The 15,018-nt window shown below is 35.2% G+C and overlaps 2 protein-coding genes across 2 annotated transcripts; both read right to left on the minus strand.

The window, feature by feature from the left end:
* Positions 1 to 4,556: 4,556 nt before the first annotated feature.
* On the minus strand, positions 4,557 to 7,054 carry LOC145629008 (nascent polypeptide-associated complex subunit alpha-like protein 1). The gene is made up of 4 exons (XM_081681476.1): positions 6,889 to 7,054; positions 5,809 to 5,893; positions 5,149 to 5,276; positions 4,557 to 5,064 (listed from the first exon to the last, which is right to left on the minus strand). The coding sequence occupies exons 1-4, from the start codon at positions 6,946 to 6,948 to the stop codon at positions 4,732 to 4,734; spliced, it is 606 nt and encodes a 201-aa protein (XP_081537602.1). The 5' UTR covers positions 6,949 to 7,054; the 3' UTR covers positions 4,557 to 4,731.
* A 3,196-nt stretch (positions 7,055 to 10,250) lies between these two features.
* On the minus strand, positions 10,251 to 13,053 carry LOC145626801 (pentatricopeptide repeat-containing protein At1g11290, chloroplastic-like). The gene has a single exon (XM_081679276.1). The coding sequence runs from the start codon at positions 12,944 to 12,946 to the stop codon at positions 10,514 to 10,516; it is 2,433 nt and encodes an 810-aa protein (XP_081535402.1). The 5' UTR covers positions 12,947 to 13,053; the 3' UTR covers positions 10,251 to 10,513.
* Between the last annotated feature and the right edge of the window lie 1,965 nt (positions 13,054 to 15,018).

Raw genomic sequence — 15,018 nt, forward strand, 5'->3', positions numbered from 1 at the left:
TTGCAGATTTAAGCTGCAGACCGCTTAGGTGTCCTGTCGTCTAGAAGCATGTTTCTAGCGGTTTTTGTAAAAAAAAAAAAAGGACCATTTAATAAGTAATCATAACAATAATAATTGAAAGTATGAAAGACAATAAAGACGGCATAAGATGCTGACTGACTATTCTACGTACGTGTATCGAACATGGTTCTCAGATAGCAGGCGAATAAAAATTTCTCATCCCTTTGCCACTCATGTTTGGATACCCAGTTCCTAGAAACGTTTATTAGTTCACCGGTTGACAGAGGAGTTTTGTAAGCTTGAAGAAACCCGGCTATGTTATCTTCTCATAATCCTCATCCGGAATTTAAGGGAACTTGCACTTCTGACACAGCAGATCCGACTTTTTATCATAGCAATGGCACTTAAATTTTTCTTACCGTGTGAGGGAAAAAACAAGATAGAATCTATTCTTCCAATCGGACTACTTAGACGGCTTGTCAAGGGTCATCAGGTACTTAGGGTAGGTGGTCAATGTGTATCACGCTCTCCAGCCGCCTAGGCTGCGGCTGAGATAATGCATGTGAGCAAAATCCTCCCAGTCGAGATGAAGGCCCTACATCTCACAAGCCGCTATGTAGCCCAAAATGTTAACCCACGAGTTTGGGATCAACTGCCACACGCCTTGGCCATATCCTCGAAGGATAGCCTTAATTGCGTCGTGAAAAGAGAAGCGGAGACTAGCCATGAAAGCCGCCTCATAGCAGCCAAAATATTTATTGGCATTGGTCTGGTTGTCTTTCCAAGCAATGGTGCCCAACTCAGGCGGCATTTGGATGTCATATCCCTCACTAAGAGGACGTTTTAACTTGAAGTCTTTTAAGCCCTTAATCATGCTTGCCCTATCTTTGGCAGAGACATGAATCCGAAAAAGGTCAGCTGCCTCACTCCATTTCTTTCTCTCTTCTACCTCGCTATCCTTAAGCGGCGAAAGGTAACCCTCACTACTCTCCTCAGCGCTGGACCCAGAGGTGGTCCCTTATATGTCTCTCTTAAGAAGAGCCTCTTCCTCTTTATTATCATTGCCAGAGACAGAAGCGGCCTCCCCACCGCCTCTATGTTTGAACTCCTCTTCTGTAGAGCCAGTATTTGAGACGGCTTCCACGCCGTCTGATTCATCTAAAATCCCATCACTAGGTGTGCTGGGTACCCGGAGGGAAATCCTCTCCTTGGTCAACTGGTATATTTCCCTCATCAACCGGTGCTATCTCATCATACGGCACTTCTAAAGTGCCATCCCTCCGTATCCGCCTTCATGTTGTCGGTTTTACTTGATCCATTGTGTCTTGCACAGACACAAAGATAGTCGGATTCGGGGATGAACAAGGCAAGCCCATACACCCAGAGCCAGCACCTCCAATCCAAGACTCAACCGTACTAGGAGACCGGCTAACTATTGACCTAGGTTGTGTCGTGTGTGCTGATAGTGAATCCATTTATAGAAAGAAATATGCATAAAAAGGAAAATATGAAAGAGATGAGAGGGGGAGAGACAGTACCTTAAGATTTCTCTTGGAAGGGTATCAAGTGCTGACCGGCTGTAACAAGCATGCAGAAGATCGAGCAGCTGTTTGTGGATGATACAGGCGATTGTCAAACTCTCTCTGTCTCTAAAAATCTTTAAACTCTCTCTCTATGACTTTTTGGAAACCAAAGGGAGGGTAAAAAAATGTACTTATATAGGGGTAAATCCGGGGCACCCCTGTAATTTCCCCATGAGGTGAACAGTTAAAACTGATCCATCAATTACTGAGTGATAACAGGTCACAGATTCCCCGTGGCACGCCACGTCACACCTGTGAAGGGAAAATGTTTTGGGTAAAATTACCCAGGACACGTGGCCATATTTTAAGGTGACACGTGTCACCAAGGAGAAGTCCAAACTGGATCTATGTCCATCAGACACGTGTCATCCATTATCTAGAAAAAAGGTGGCCTTTATGGCCCATATCCCGAGAAAGCCGCAATGCGGCGCAGGCGTTAGTCTTAGGTTTCCGTGACGTGGGACAAGGGTGCAAACCCTAATGACCCTATAAATAGGGAGATTCCCCTATTTTAGGGGCACGTTCAATCGTTACATCATTCATTACTCTCATAAACAAAGAAACACCTTATCTCATAATCCGAGAAGATATTTACTTTTCCGCACCTTTTTACTCCGGATCTTTACTGACTTGATTGTCGGAGGAAGAACTCCGACCAACCGAAGCTTCCGTTATTTTGCAGGTATAGACGGCTCAGATCCTGACTTAGTGACTTAACTCTCCCGAGGGACTAGAAAAAACCCGAAACACTTACCTCTGCCATCACCATTGACATCAACAAATGTCAGGAACTTCACCTATGCTTCTGGTTCCCAAAGAACACCCAAAGATGGCGACTTTTCGCACTTTTTCACCTTCAAGAGTATATGCAAGTATAGTAAAGCATTTAATTTGCAGAAGAAAAAAAAAAAAAAAAAAAAAAAACACTTAGTTTTACTTTAATAATTTTAGGGGTAGTTTCAAATTTGATAGAAAATTAAAGAAGAAAGAGGGAGAAGATTGATGATGGTTCAACAATTTATTGAATAAATTGAATGAGGGAAGTGTAATAGAATATTGAGAGGGTTAAGGCGAGAGAAAGGAAGTAAAAATATAAGGGAAGGTAGTTATGTGGGGCCCTCAAATGAATAATCCACCGGAATTATGAAAAAAGTGGAAATCTGAATATTTTTAAATTTAAGGGTGGAAAAAAAAAATTAACACTTAGTAATTTCAAAACAAGTCTACTATTTGAATGATAATTTACAAATTTTCCTTTTTTTTTTTATTAATATAGTATGATATAAGTAAATAAGAGAAAGATAATGAAAAAGGATAATCATTGATGTTTGAAAAAGAAAAGAAAGATGATGAGAAAGAGGATTGAGATAATGGCTAGTAATGTAGAGAAAAGAACGTATGATGTGTTAATTTTAGGAAAGGAAAGACAAAATGGGAAAGGATACTAGTCTTCTTCTTTACTCTGGTAGGAAAAGGCCATTAAATTGCAGAAAGCCATAAACATCTTGTAATTTCAGTGTCATGTACAATGTAGCTTGGAAGATAAAGAAAAGATTTTGATTTGTGTTGATTGTTATGGTGTTACCCGGATGGAGTTTTTTGTCGTCGTCTTCCACACAACCCCACACCCCCCCCCCCCCCCCCCCTCTCTCTCTCTCTCTCTCTCTCTTAATGGTTACCTCTAAGAATAATTAGAACCTATGTTTGTTAAATAATGAATCATGGATCTTCCAGCCCAAAACTTGCCTGTTAAGAAATTAGACTAAAAATCTACACCTATATAATCATTCATTTTTATTTTTTTTTTAAACATGATAATACGAATAACTTAACCATTTTTTTTTTTTTTTTGGTTTTAGGTTGACGATACCAAGATTACCAACTCAAAATAATATGGTTTAACTAGTAATAGTATTTCAACGGAAAAAAACAACTGCTTAAGTAGGGCAAGTGATCTTTTTACTTTACTTTGTAACTGTAATTTGTTAGTATATAGTTCTTTCGTTCATTATATAGTATGAACCATGCAGTATGCAGTCCCTTTTATAGAGGTGGATCCAAGCAGGTATTAGGTGGGTGTAGATAGCCAAGTGTGTTGTGTGTCAGTGAGGGTGGGGGGATGAAGATGGGAATGGAGACCCATAGCAACTTTGCAAGGATGGGGAGACCAACCCCTCCCCCTCCCCTTCCCCCTCCCCATAGACACCAACAGTCCCACAAATGGCTCTATGCTTCTTAGTTACATACTGCGTCCATGACATTATATTGTGTCCAAGTATTAAACGCAGGATATTAAGGCCATAGCCATATGACTGAGTCATTGCCGATTCGCTCCTTTCAGCTACTCCAGGGTACCACATACTTCAAAAAGAGAAACCCAACTCCCTGAAAACTGCGGATGGGAATGGAGACCCATAGCAACTTTGCAAGGATGGGGAGACCAACCCCTCCCCATAGACATCAACAGTCCCACAAATGGCTCTATGCTTCTTAGTTACATACTGCGTCCATGACATTATATTGTGTCCAAGTATTAAACGCAGGATATTAAGGCCATAGCCATATGACTGAGTCATTGCCGATTCGCTCCTTTCAGCTACTCCAGGGTACCACATACTTCAAAAAGAGAAACCCAACTCCCTGAAAACTGCGGATGGGAATGGAGACCCATAGCAACTTTGCAAGGATGGGGAGACCAACCCCTCCCCATAGACATCAACAGTCCCACAAATGGCTCTATGCTTCTTAGTTACATACTGCGTCCATGACATTATATTGTGTCCAAGTATTAAACGCAGGATATTAAGGCCATAGCCATATGACTGAGTCATTGCCGATTCGCTCCTTTCAGCTACTCCAGGGTACCACATACTTCAAAAAGAGAAACCCAACTCCCTGAAAACTGCGGTTAGCTGAGAAACCAAAGAAAAACAACAAGACTTCTGAATAACCTATATATGAACCATGCGCCAATCAAACAAGTGCTTTGCTTCATCACATATAAGATATTCTCAAAGTTTTACCAGTACAACAGCTGAAAGTAAACAAACAGCCTCTGAAAATTCCTCAAATTTCAAGACCATGCTTCAGGAAGCACTAATGACTACCTAAACACCAAAAAACACAAAAAGAAGAGAACGCAAACTTATCAGGTGGTCAGTTCCATTATAGCAGAAACAATATCACCATCAGCAGCCTTGAGTGCCTTGACTGCCTTGCCCCTTGGGACTCCAGCCTGTGTCATCACCAACTCAATGTCCTTAGGTTCCACTCCGGACTCATCAACATCCTCATCATCCTGAGCCATTGCAGAGGATTCAGGTTTGGATATGACATTGCTCAAGTCCGGGGCCTTGAACTGCTCTGCTGCCTGGGTTTGAAGTTGTGAGCTCAGATCTTCAATCTTCGCCTCACCAAAGATAACATAAGTATCTGATGTTGGGCTCTTGAAAACATCAGGCTTTGAGATGACGAACAAAATCTGATTCAACAAACAGATACACACTTATTAGAAATAAGATTTCAATACAATTATAAATGGATACATCAGGGGAAAGAGACTAACGTTCTTGCTCTTCTTCACAGTGACTCTGCTAACACCAGTAATAGGCTTCATCCCCAACTTCAACATAGCTTTTCTACTCTTCTTTTCACTTCTGCTCTGCTTTGACCTACCACTAGCATCAAGTGCCCCTGTAAACAATTACAGTACACAATCAAAATATCAAGAACACTAGCAAAGAGATGTTATAATGGATAAGTAGAAAAAGGGGAATGAAGCTATAATCAAATGAAACAGAAACAGAGTCTACCAAATCCATCACACTCGTGCAAATACAGCTTGCATACAATTATATTTACATGCAACAGTTTAAAGGGAACATCATGCTAGCAACTTACATGATTAAACTGCAGTATGCAAAATTAAAAGTAAGCCTAAACAAGAGAGGACTTTTACAAGATTTAATTTACATTTCTGTATCACACTGCTACAAACAACATGGAAAGACAACGCATTTACATTTCCGTATCACACAACATGAAAAGACATCACACATTTACTTTTGTATCACACTCTACTTAGCAAGCTACAAATTCACTTTCAAAAGCATCAGCTATCAGTTACATCATACATAATCAATGAACTAAAGGAGCTACCAGACCATTCTTGAAAGGCCTATAAGATGCTACTATTGAACTTGAGCTGAAGAAACTCAGACTTTACCTTCTACTTCATCATCATCATCCTTGTCATCGTCGTCATCCTCATCATCATCGTCCTCGTCATCCTCAACAACAGGTTCATCATGCTACAGAAACAAAAGCACACCATATATCAATAATGAACAATGACTTATCCAGGTATAAACGAATAGCATACTATAATAAAAAAAATAATTCAGATATCAATTAACATTCACAAATGAATAAAAATAACGAGTAACCAAAACATGTGTACAAAAATAAATAAAAGCCAAATATTACCTAAGCACTTCCAAACCCAATAACATTCTTTGAACTCTTAATATCCCATTGTCATATTTGTATACATTATATATATACCTACAACTTTCGAGTAACGATAACTTAAGACCATCATTCAAAACACTTTCACATCCATTCATTGAAGATTTTGAAATTACAACACATGTAAAATTATAAGATATTGGCTTCTTATTTAAAGTCACTACAGATAACAATTAATCAAACACACACCAATATTAAATAACTTCCAAATCCAATGCCTCTCTTCCAAAGAATAGATAAAATGACACTACACATGAAAACTAAAACAATAAACCATATTTTTTTTCCCAAAAACTATCAAATGAAAAAATCCCTCAATTCGAAATTAATTGTCACGTCGATAGTATAAATTGAAGTCCGAAACTAAATCAGGTAGGACATTCTGAATGAGATACTAAAACCAAAAACCAAATGAAATGATGAAGATTTTTTTTTTTTTTTTGTTAATTTCTTTTTTCAAACTATATTTTAATTTAGCACAATATTGCATCTTTCTTCAACCTTGAAACAACCATCAATTAAAATCATGAAAGACAAAAACGAGATCCGACAAAAACAACCCTAATTACAAAAAATAAAGCAAACAACATAAATCCACAAAAATTAAACATATTCCATCCGATTAATGAACAAATCCCAAACAATTAACAAACATATAGTCCTAATTTAAGAAGAATAGCAAATCAAACCAACACACGAATTAAAATTTATGAATCGAATTCAAAAACAAATACACAGATATAAATAGAGATAGTAGATAGAGGGAAAAGGAATATACATCGATTTTCTGTTGTTCGAGATGAGCAGCGAGAAGCTCTTCTTGAGTTTGAGCAGTCATGGCGGTCGAAGAACGGTGAAAGGAGGAGAGAGAGTGAGAGAAAGGGGAAACGCAAAAACCCTAAAACCCCGAAAAAATGAAATGAGAGATAGAGTCCACAGAGAGGCAGATGGTTTATTTCTACAATTTTATACTCGTGGCCGTCGTGGGCTCGTGGCTCGGCTAGGCTAGGCTAACTCTGTCTTTACATTTTTTATAGTCCACTTTTTTTTTTCCCCTATATTTTCCTTTTTTTTTATTTTTACTTCAATTCCATAAGTCATGCACAATACCAATTGGTTGTTGGTGTAGTGGTGATTGGGACTACACTTGGTAGGGAGGACCCGTGTTCGATCCTCCGCAACAACAATCGGGAGGGGACTGGAACCAAACCACCCAGAACTGATCCCCGAATCCAGATTAGCCCAAAGGGTGAACCGGATGGAACACCAAAAAAAAAAGGGGGGGGGGGGGGGGTTGGAGATGTTTGGGATGGCTCGAAAATTGGTCTCACCCAACACAAGCCTGCCACGACATTTGAGGTGCATTAGTGGTCTATTGGTTATGTATTCACATTAATTACAAAATTTGGCATGAGCTTGATAAAATCACAACGGGTCAGTCTGCTTAATTTTTACTCATATCCAGAAAAAAAAACATATATATATTTTTACTTATATACTAAATATATATATATATATATATATATATATATATATATATATATATATATATATATATATATATATATATATATATATATATATATATATATATATATATATATCATTAACGAAGTTTATGGTAATCGGGCATATATTAGCTCTGTTTATCAAAGATCGACACAAGACCAACATGATACGACTTTTTATTCCGTGACAAAGCACAACGTAAGAGTTGTCAAAGGAAGGTTAGTCGTTGTCGAATCACTCGCTGACAATGCTCTCTTGTTGGGTCATCTTGCTCAATCACTAGGCGACACTGCACGGTGACACTAATTGTTCCGGGTATCCCGATTTGGGCTTGCCCAACCCGACATATACACAACTCTAAATAAGGTGATATTTTGACTAGCTTGTCATATGTGTTTAATATAAATTCCTAACAAGTGTGGAAAAAACTTCCTCGCTCTCCTGTTGAGTTCTCTCACTCAATCATTAGGCAACATGGTGATCCCCATTGTTTGTTTTGAGTCACTCGCTTTGGGCTTGCACAACCTAACATAACTCTAAATAAGGTGATTTTTTATAGGCTTGTCGCATGTGTTTAAATAAATTCCTAATAAGTGTGGAAAAATCCATATGTATTAATGGATAAATTTTTTAAAATCTATTGCAAACTAGCTTGATTTTCTAAAAACTCTAACAAATGCAAATAGGGAAGTAGGGTTGAGAATTGAGATTCATAGGGAAAAAAAATATTCCAACTATTTTAATTATACGAAGCTAAATTATTTAAAACAAACTTTGGGATGATTAATGAATGATTAAAGTAATCTAAAATCTAAAATCTATCTATCTATAATATTATTAAAACTCAAATGGACAACATGATATTAACACGTGTCACCTTTTCTCATCATGACTTGGCGCCATATAAGTAATGACATGGCAAGCCTCATAAAGCCTCATAAACTAATTTTGAAGGGAGGTCAAAGGTTTGAATATTACATTTTATATACACTATTTTTAATAGTGTTTTAAAATATGCTAAGAGAGTTACACTTTTTAAATGACTTTTAATAAAAATTTGTATTTGCAATGTGATTGTCAATTTATTATTATTTATAATATTAGTGGAGTATTTCATTATTCAGATTTTTTTTAAGCCCCAATTTTAAGATCTTGCACAGATCCTCGAAATTCTATTTTAGTCCCTCCATTTTCTTTCTATTAAGTCTCATTTTAAATTAAAGTCCCAAAATTTTTATTTATTTAATTATGTTTTCAGTTACATATTACACTCATAATTATTTATTGGTATTTCTTTACTCATTTCTCAATGCAATTTTCTATGAACAAGCCGTGCATTGAACGGGCGATAGTTATTATTAAAACTCCAAGACAAGGAGTATTATATCGCCATGTGTCATTTTTCTTATGTTATTCCGCCACGTCATATTTGAAACATGTCATGTAATCAGACTTAATAATGTGTTTGTCTTCATGAAAAACTCTTCATAACCTCCACATATTAATGTTACTTTAATTGAAAAACTCTTCATATGTCTAACCACCCTTTTTTAATTTTCCTTGGAATGTAATCTATACTTCTATATCTATATCTATACTTAGTATTTAAAAAGCGAAACCACAATCACCTATATGACACATGTCATCATAATTCACCCATATGCCACATAACACAACAATTAATATTTTCTCTTTATACTCCCTTTTAAAGTAAAAGATAAAATAAAATGTTATTAAATGCTAAAGTCTTTATGCATTCCTAATTTGCAAATTTGAGTAAGAAATGGAGTGTTCCATTAGTGTTTCATTTTCACTATAAAAAAAAGTTGTACTTCTCTTTATACCCCTTTTAATGTAAAAGTTAAAATAACAAATTATTTAATGTTAAAATCTGTATGTATTCCTAACTTGCAAATTATAAGTAAGAAAATTAAGCAAATTATTATAAAAAAATCACCGACACATACAACACAAATAAGTAACACATTTCAAGAAAAATAAAATGAGCTTTAACCCGTTCGTTGAACGGGCCAAAATGCTAGTTTCTTAATAATTGCACAACACTAAAGCTCTTAGTGACGGTGGCAAACAAGGCTAAAATATGGTTTTAAAAAAAAAAAAAAAAAAAAAAAAAAGCTAAAATATAGTTTAATTAAAGTAATAAATTTATAATGACTCAGGGTATCGTCCGGGCTAATAACTAGTTGGATAATTATATATCACATGAGTTGCTAAATTGAGAAGTGAGTTAGATATTACCATTGAGTGTAAATAACAAACTCATTTTGTATTTTAACACCTCATTTTATAACAACTCATTTTGTATTACCATGATTACAAAATGTATAATTAAAATGAGTTGTTATTTCTACATTTTATACATTTTGTAACTCATTTATAGCACTTCATTTTATAGCAACTGATTTTGTTATTTACAACCAATATTATTACCATGATTACAAAATGTATAATTAAAATGAGTTGTTATTTCTACATTTTATACATTTTGTAACTCATTTATAGCACTTCATTTTATAGCAACTGATTTTGTTATTTACAACCAATATTATACCCACAATATTTTGTTTGTAAAAGCACATTTTATACATTGGTAACCATGATCTTAGATGCTAAAGCTCAAACCTACAAGTATACATTGATAATTGATTTACCTTAGGCTCTCTACTAATTTACGAGATAACCTACTCAAACCTCATTGGCCTGTAACGACAAACAATTTTTTGAAATTTTTTTAACATTGAGTAATATGCTGGAAAATTGAAAAAAATGCAGCAATCCTATGCGGCTATGCGTCCTTGAAATGTCAAGATGTCAAAGACCACAGATAGCTTCTCAACAAAATCTTTATGGTAACTCTTTCAAGTAAAATCTAATTACCAGTAATCACCACATGAGCAGGTCCCATTCTTGAAATGGTGGAATCTGTGCATATCACGCACAATAATTTCTCTGCCTGTCACGAGTGAAATGTACTTGGTTGCATTGTGGCAATCACCACAGACACGGAGATTTTTTCGAATATGTATAGGTACCCCATGATTTGTATTCAAAAGACCAAATGCAATGGCTAGTTTCTCACTGTGGCTGCTAAGCAATTGCTCCTGAACATCGGCTTCTACATCATGTACAGAATTGGTATCAGGAACATAACCTACAGATTTTATCCTCTCAATAAGTGAATCCAGATAAGCATAAATCTCTCGTGATTGAGGATGGAGTGTGCTTCCAGAATGGAAAGTATGAAACTCATTTCTTAGCTCCACTAAACTACAGCCAGGGGTTTTACGAAGACCCTTCTTGTCCATCATTGAACGCACCTCAGCTACTTTATCCCACATTGACGCTGCAGAATATATATTAGCCAGCAATACATGGTAACCACCATCATCTGGATTCAGATCAAACAACCTATCAGCTGCTTTCTCTCCCAATTCAATGTTCTTATGGATCTTGCAAGCACCCAACATTGCTCCATATACACTGATACCAGGTTCCACGGGCATGTTTTGGATGAAGTCCCAAGCCTCATCTAGATGACCAGCTCGACCCAAAAGGTCCACCACAGCTCCATAGTGATCCATTGCAGGCTCCAAATTATATACTTCTTTCATCATTTCAAAGTAATACTTCCCATGTTCAACAAGACCTGAGTGGCTGCAAGCTGATATGATGCACAAAAATGTCACCTCGTTTGGTAGGATTGAACCTTTCAGCATTTCTGAGAAAAGTTTGAGTGCTGTTTCTCCGAGCCCATGTGTCCCATATGCATCTATCATGACATTCCAAGTTGTCACGTGCCTCTCATCCATGCCATCAAAAAGCTTCCTTGCAGTATGAATTGCTCCACACTTTGCATACATGTCAACAAGAGCAGTCTTTACAAAAACATTTGTGTCCAAGCAGGTTCTTATCGCAAGTCCATGGATCCACTTTGCCTGACGTAAATTGGATAACTCAGCTAAAGCAGGAATCACACTGACCAAAGTGAATGAATCCAACTTGATATTTCTTAATTGCATCTCACTAAAATAATTCAATGCCTCATTTACACAACCATTTTGTGCAAAACCTATGATCATGGCGTTCCAGGACACCCTAGTCTTATTCTTTAAGCTGTCAAACAACTTCATTGCCTCGTCAACCTTCTTACATTTCGAATACATGGAAATTAAGGAATTTGTAACAGACACATTAGAACCGAACCCCAATTGATCCGACATTCTATGAATGACCATACCCTTCTCTACATCTCCCAAGTCAGCACAAGCATGTATAGCTTCCATGAACGATACATCACTTGGGTCAATTCCTTCATCCAACATTGTCTCGAAAAGTGTCAATGCTTCCCGAGGATCCCCACTTTGAACATACCCATCAATCATAGAATTCCAAGTAACAACAGTCTTAGATTCCATAGAATCAAAAATCAACCTAGCAGTCCCCACTGCTTTACATTTTGCATACATATCAACCAATGCAGTTAACACATTCACATAACAATCAAAACCGGCCCTCAAAACATACCCATGTACAGATTTTCCCATAATCAGCTTACCCATATCCGCCAGCGCAGGCAAAACCGTGATCACCGTAATCCAATCAGGCCTCGTCCCTTCTTCCTGCATTCTCACAAGCAACTCTAATGCAATTTTAGCATACCCATTTTGAGCATACCCAGAAATAATAGCATTCCAAGAAGCCACATCTTTTTCAGGCATTCTATCAAACATCTTATATGCATCAAAAGTTTCCCTACATTTAGCATACATATTCATAACTCCAGTCATTGCAAACAAATTAAACGCAAAACCATTAACAATCAACTGCCCTTGAATCTCCCTACCCCTTCTAATATCCGAATTATCACCACACAACTTCAACAAATACGTAAAATTATACACAATTGGCTCAACCCCATCACATTTCATCTTACAAAAAAACGAAAAAGCTTCATCAATGGTGGAATTATAAGCATACCCTTTTAACATAGTATGGTAAAGAGCATCAAGTTTATCTTCAATTGGGTAAAAAACTCTAGCAGCATCATCCATTGAATTGAATTTACAGAACAAACTAACAAGCTTAGTTTGAAAGAGATGTTCATTGTATAAATTATGTTTGTATATATGAGGAATAATTTGATGGAGTTCTTGAATTGAAGTGCAAATTTCGAGAAGAATTGCAGTTGGGTGTTTGTAAATATGAGAGGGAATGTAGACTCTTTGAGAAAGGGGAGGTCTTGAGAGAGAAAATGGTGATGGAGTAGTGGGTGAAGATGGTAGAGATAAGGTTTGCATTGAAATCATTTACTGGTTTAGTTCAGATTTTGCAGAAAATTGTTGGCAATTTGTTCGTTGGAGTGAACAGAGTTGCTGGGAAGAGCGAGGATTTTTGAGGTGGGAATTGAAGAAATGTTGGCGATGAGAGCGTAGCAAGAGTGCAAGACTAGTAAGTAGCAACTGTATACTAACTAATAGTTAGACAGAGCAGAGTAGATTATATTTCAGCAGTAGAGAGCCGAACAGAACAGATTTCAACATTATTATTAATACTATTATTAATGTTATTATTATTAATACTATTATTTATGTTATTATTATTAATGTTGTTGTTATTATTATTATTATTATTATTATTATTAATCCTATCATCAATGTTATTATTATTAATTTTGTTGTTATTATTATTACTACTATTATTATTATTACTAAGTGCATATACCATTGATTTAGGTGAGTGAAAACATAAATATACCATATTTAACATATGTTAATAGTAGAAAGATAAAAGACAACGGTTTACTTATATTTATTTTACAAAAATTTTAAAATAAAATGATTTAATGAGTAATAATGATTTTACTTATAAATTTATCTTAATCATATATTTTTAACCCTAAAATTAATAATGATATACAAAGTACTACTTGAAAATAATTTCTTTTTTTTAATTCTTAAATTATATGGGAAGATTTGAAAAATAATTCAACTCAAAGAACTAACAATCAATACCCACATACATATAATGTTTCTACACATTGTGATTCTAATATCAAATGTTTATAAGAGAAATTGTTATTAATTGTTATTTATTATTATTATTTATTTTTTTTGAAAGAATTGTTATAATTATTAGAAATTATTAATTAATAATATTATTAAATATTAATTATTAATATTTTGAATTATTAAATATTAATAATGATAACTATTATTATTAATTATTATAATTAATAAATATTAATTATTATTAATATTAATAATTATTATAATTATTTTTAATATTAATAATTATTATAATTAATCAAAATAATAAATTATTATCATCAATACAATATTAATTATTATTATTATTATTATTATTATTATTATTATTATTATTATTATTATTATTATTATTATTATTATTATTATTGAATATTAATTATTATTATTGTTATTATTAATTATTATTTGAAAATAGAGCAGAGCAGAGCAGTTTTGTAACACCCTAGAAATTCCTTTCCTTTAAATACCCACTTTACTCTTTAAAATACGATTTAGGAATATCTAAGACATTACCGCCACCGTGGAAACGACTAAGGCAACTATCAAAGATATACAGCGGAAGACTTAAAATTAAAAACCGTTTAAACAAGTCAACTCAAAAGTCCACCAAACGAAAGTAAAGTTTAAAACCGAAACAAACAAAGTCAAATAAAATCAAACTACAACTTGGAACCATTAAAGGCCCTTATTCAAAACCGTTCCAAAACCAAACCTTTGCGTTAGTCTACACAGAATATGTCATAAATAAATAAAGCATAAAACACATCTTAAACTAATGGAAACTAGCATGATTCACTCTTCACTCATGCCCCGTCATGAATATGCTTCAATACCTGAAAAGTTTATCTCTACTTGTCCCCACTACTCTCCATTAAAAATGGGTCATCATAGGGTCAAGATAAAGACATGGCCAAACACACAAACACACACAATCAGCAAAGCTGAGTACATAAGCGTAATTAAACACACTAACATGCTTTCACCTATCAACACACACTTACCTCAATGCACCTGTTTACAAGCACACACAAAAATCAACAAGACACTTTAACTAGACACTACATAATTCATTTAGCGTTGATTACACATCGAACAGATTTCCAACTATACATCCCCCAAATAAATTAAGGTTAATTGACACGGGAGCTAACCGTGCCAGCGACAAAACCACTCAAAGGTGGCGGAATTCCTGCGTATAATAATAAATAAAAAGGAATGTACATCGTTCTGTACTCCATTAGAAGTTATGGTTAAATATAAAACCCCATAACTCCCCCCATTGTTCATACTCAAGGTATATATGTTCCAAGAGTTTTGGTGCGTAATCTCTT

The sequence above is a fragment of the Chenopodium album genome, chromosome 4, assembly GCF_948465745.1.
Source record: "Chenopodium album chromosome 4, dcCheAlbu1.1, whole genome shotgun sequence".
NCBI classification, from domain to species: domain Eukaryota; kingdom Viridiplantae; phylum Streptophyta; class Magnoliopsida; order Caryophyllales; family Amaranthaceae; genus Chenopodium; species Chenopodium album.

Bases quoted from the DNA above. Each gene is read 5' to 3' on its own strand.
- LOC145629008 (XM_081681476.1), bottom strand. From the start codon at position 6,948: ATGACTGCTCAAACTCAAGAAGAGCTTCTCGCTGCTCATCTCGAACAA. The intron at 5,894-6,888 runs GTATATTCCTTT...TTGTTTCTGTAG, and splicing joins TCGAACAACAGAAAATCGAT to CATGATGAACCTGTTGTTGA. The intron at 5,277-5,808 runs GTAAAGTCTGAG...AATTGTTTACAG, and splicing joins TGATGATGATGAAGTAGAAG to GGGCACTTGATGCTAGTGGT.
- LOC145626801 (XM_081679276.1), bottom strand. From the start codon at position 12,946: ATGATTTCAATGCAAACCTTATCTCTACCATCTTCACCCACTACTCCA.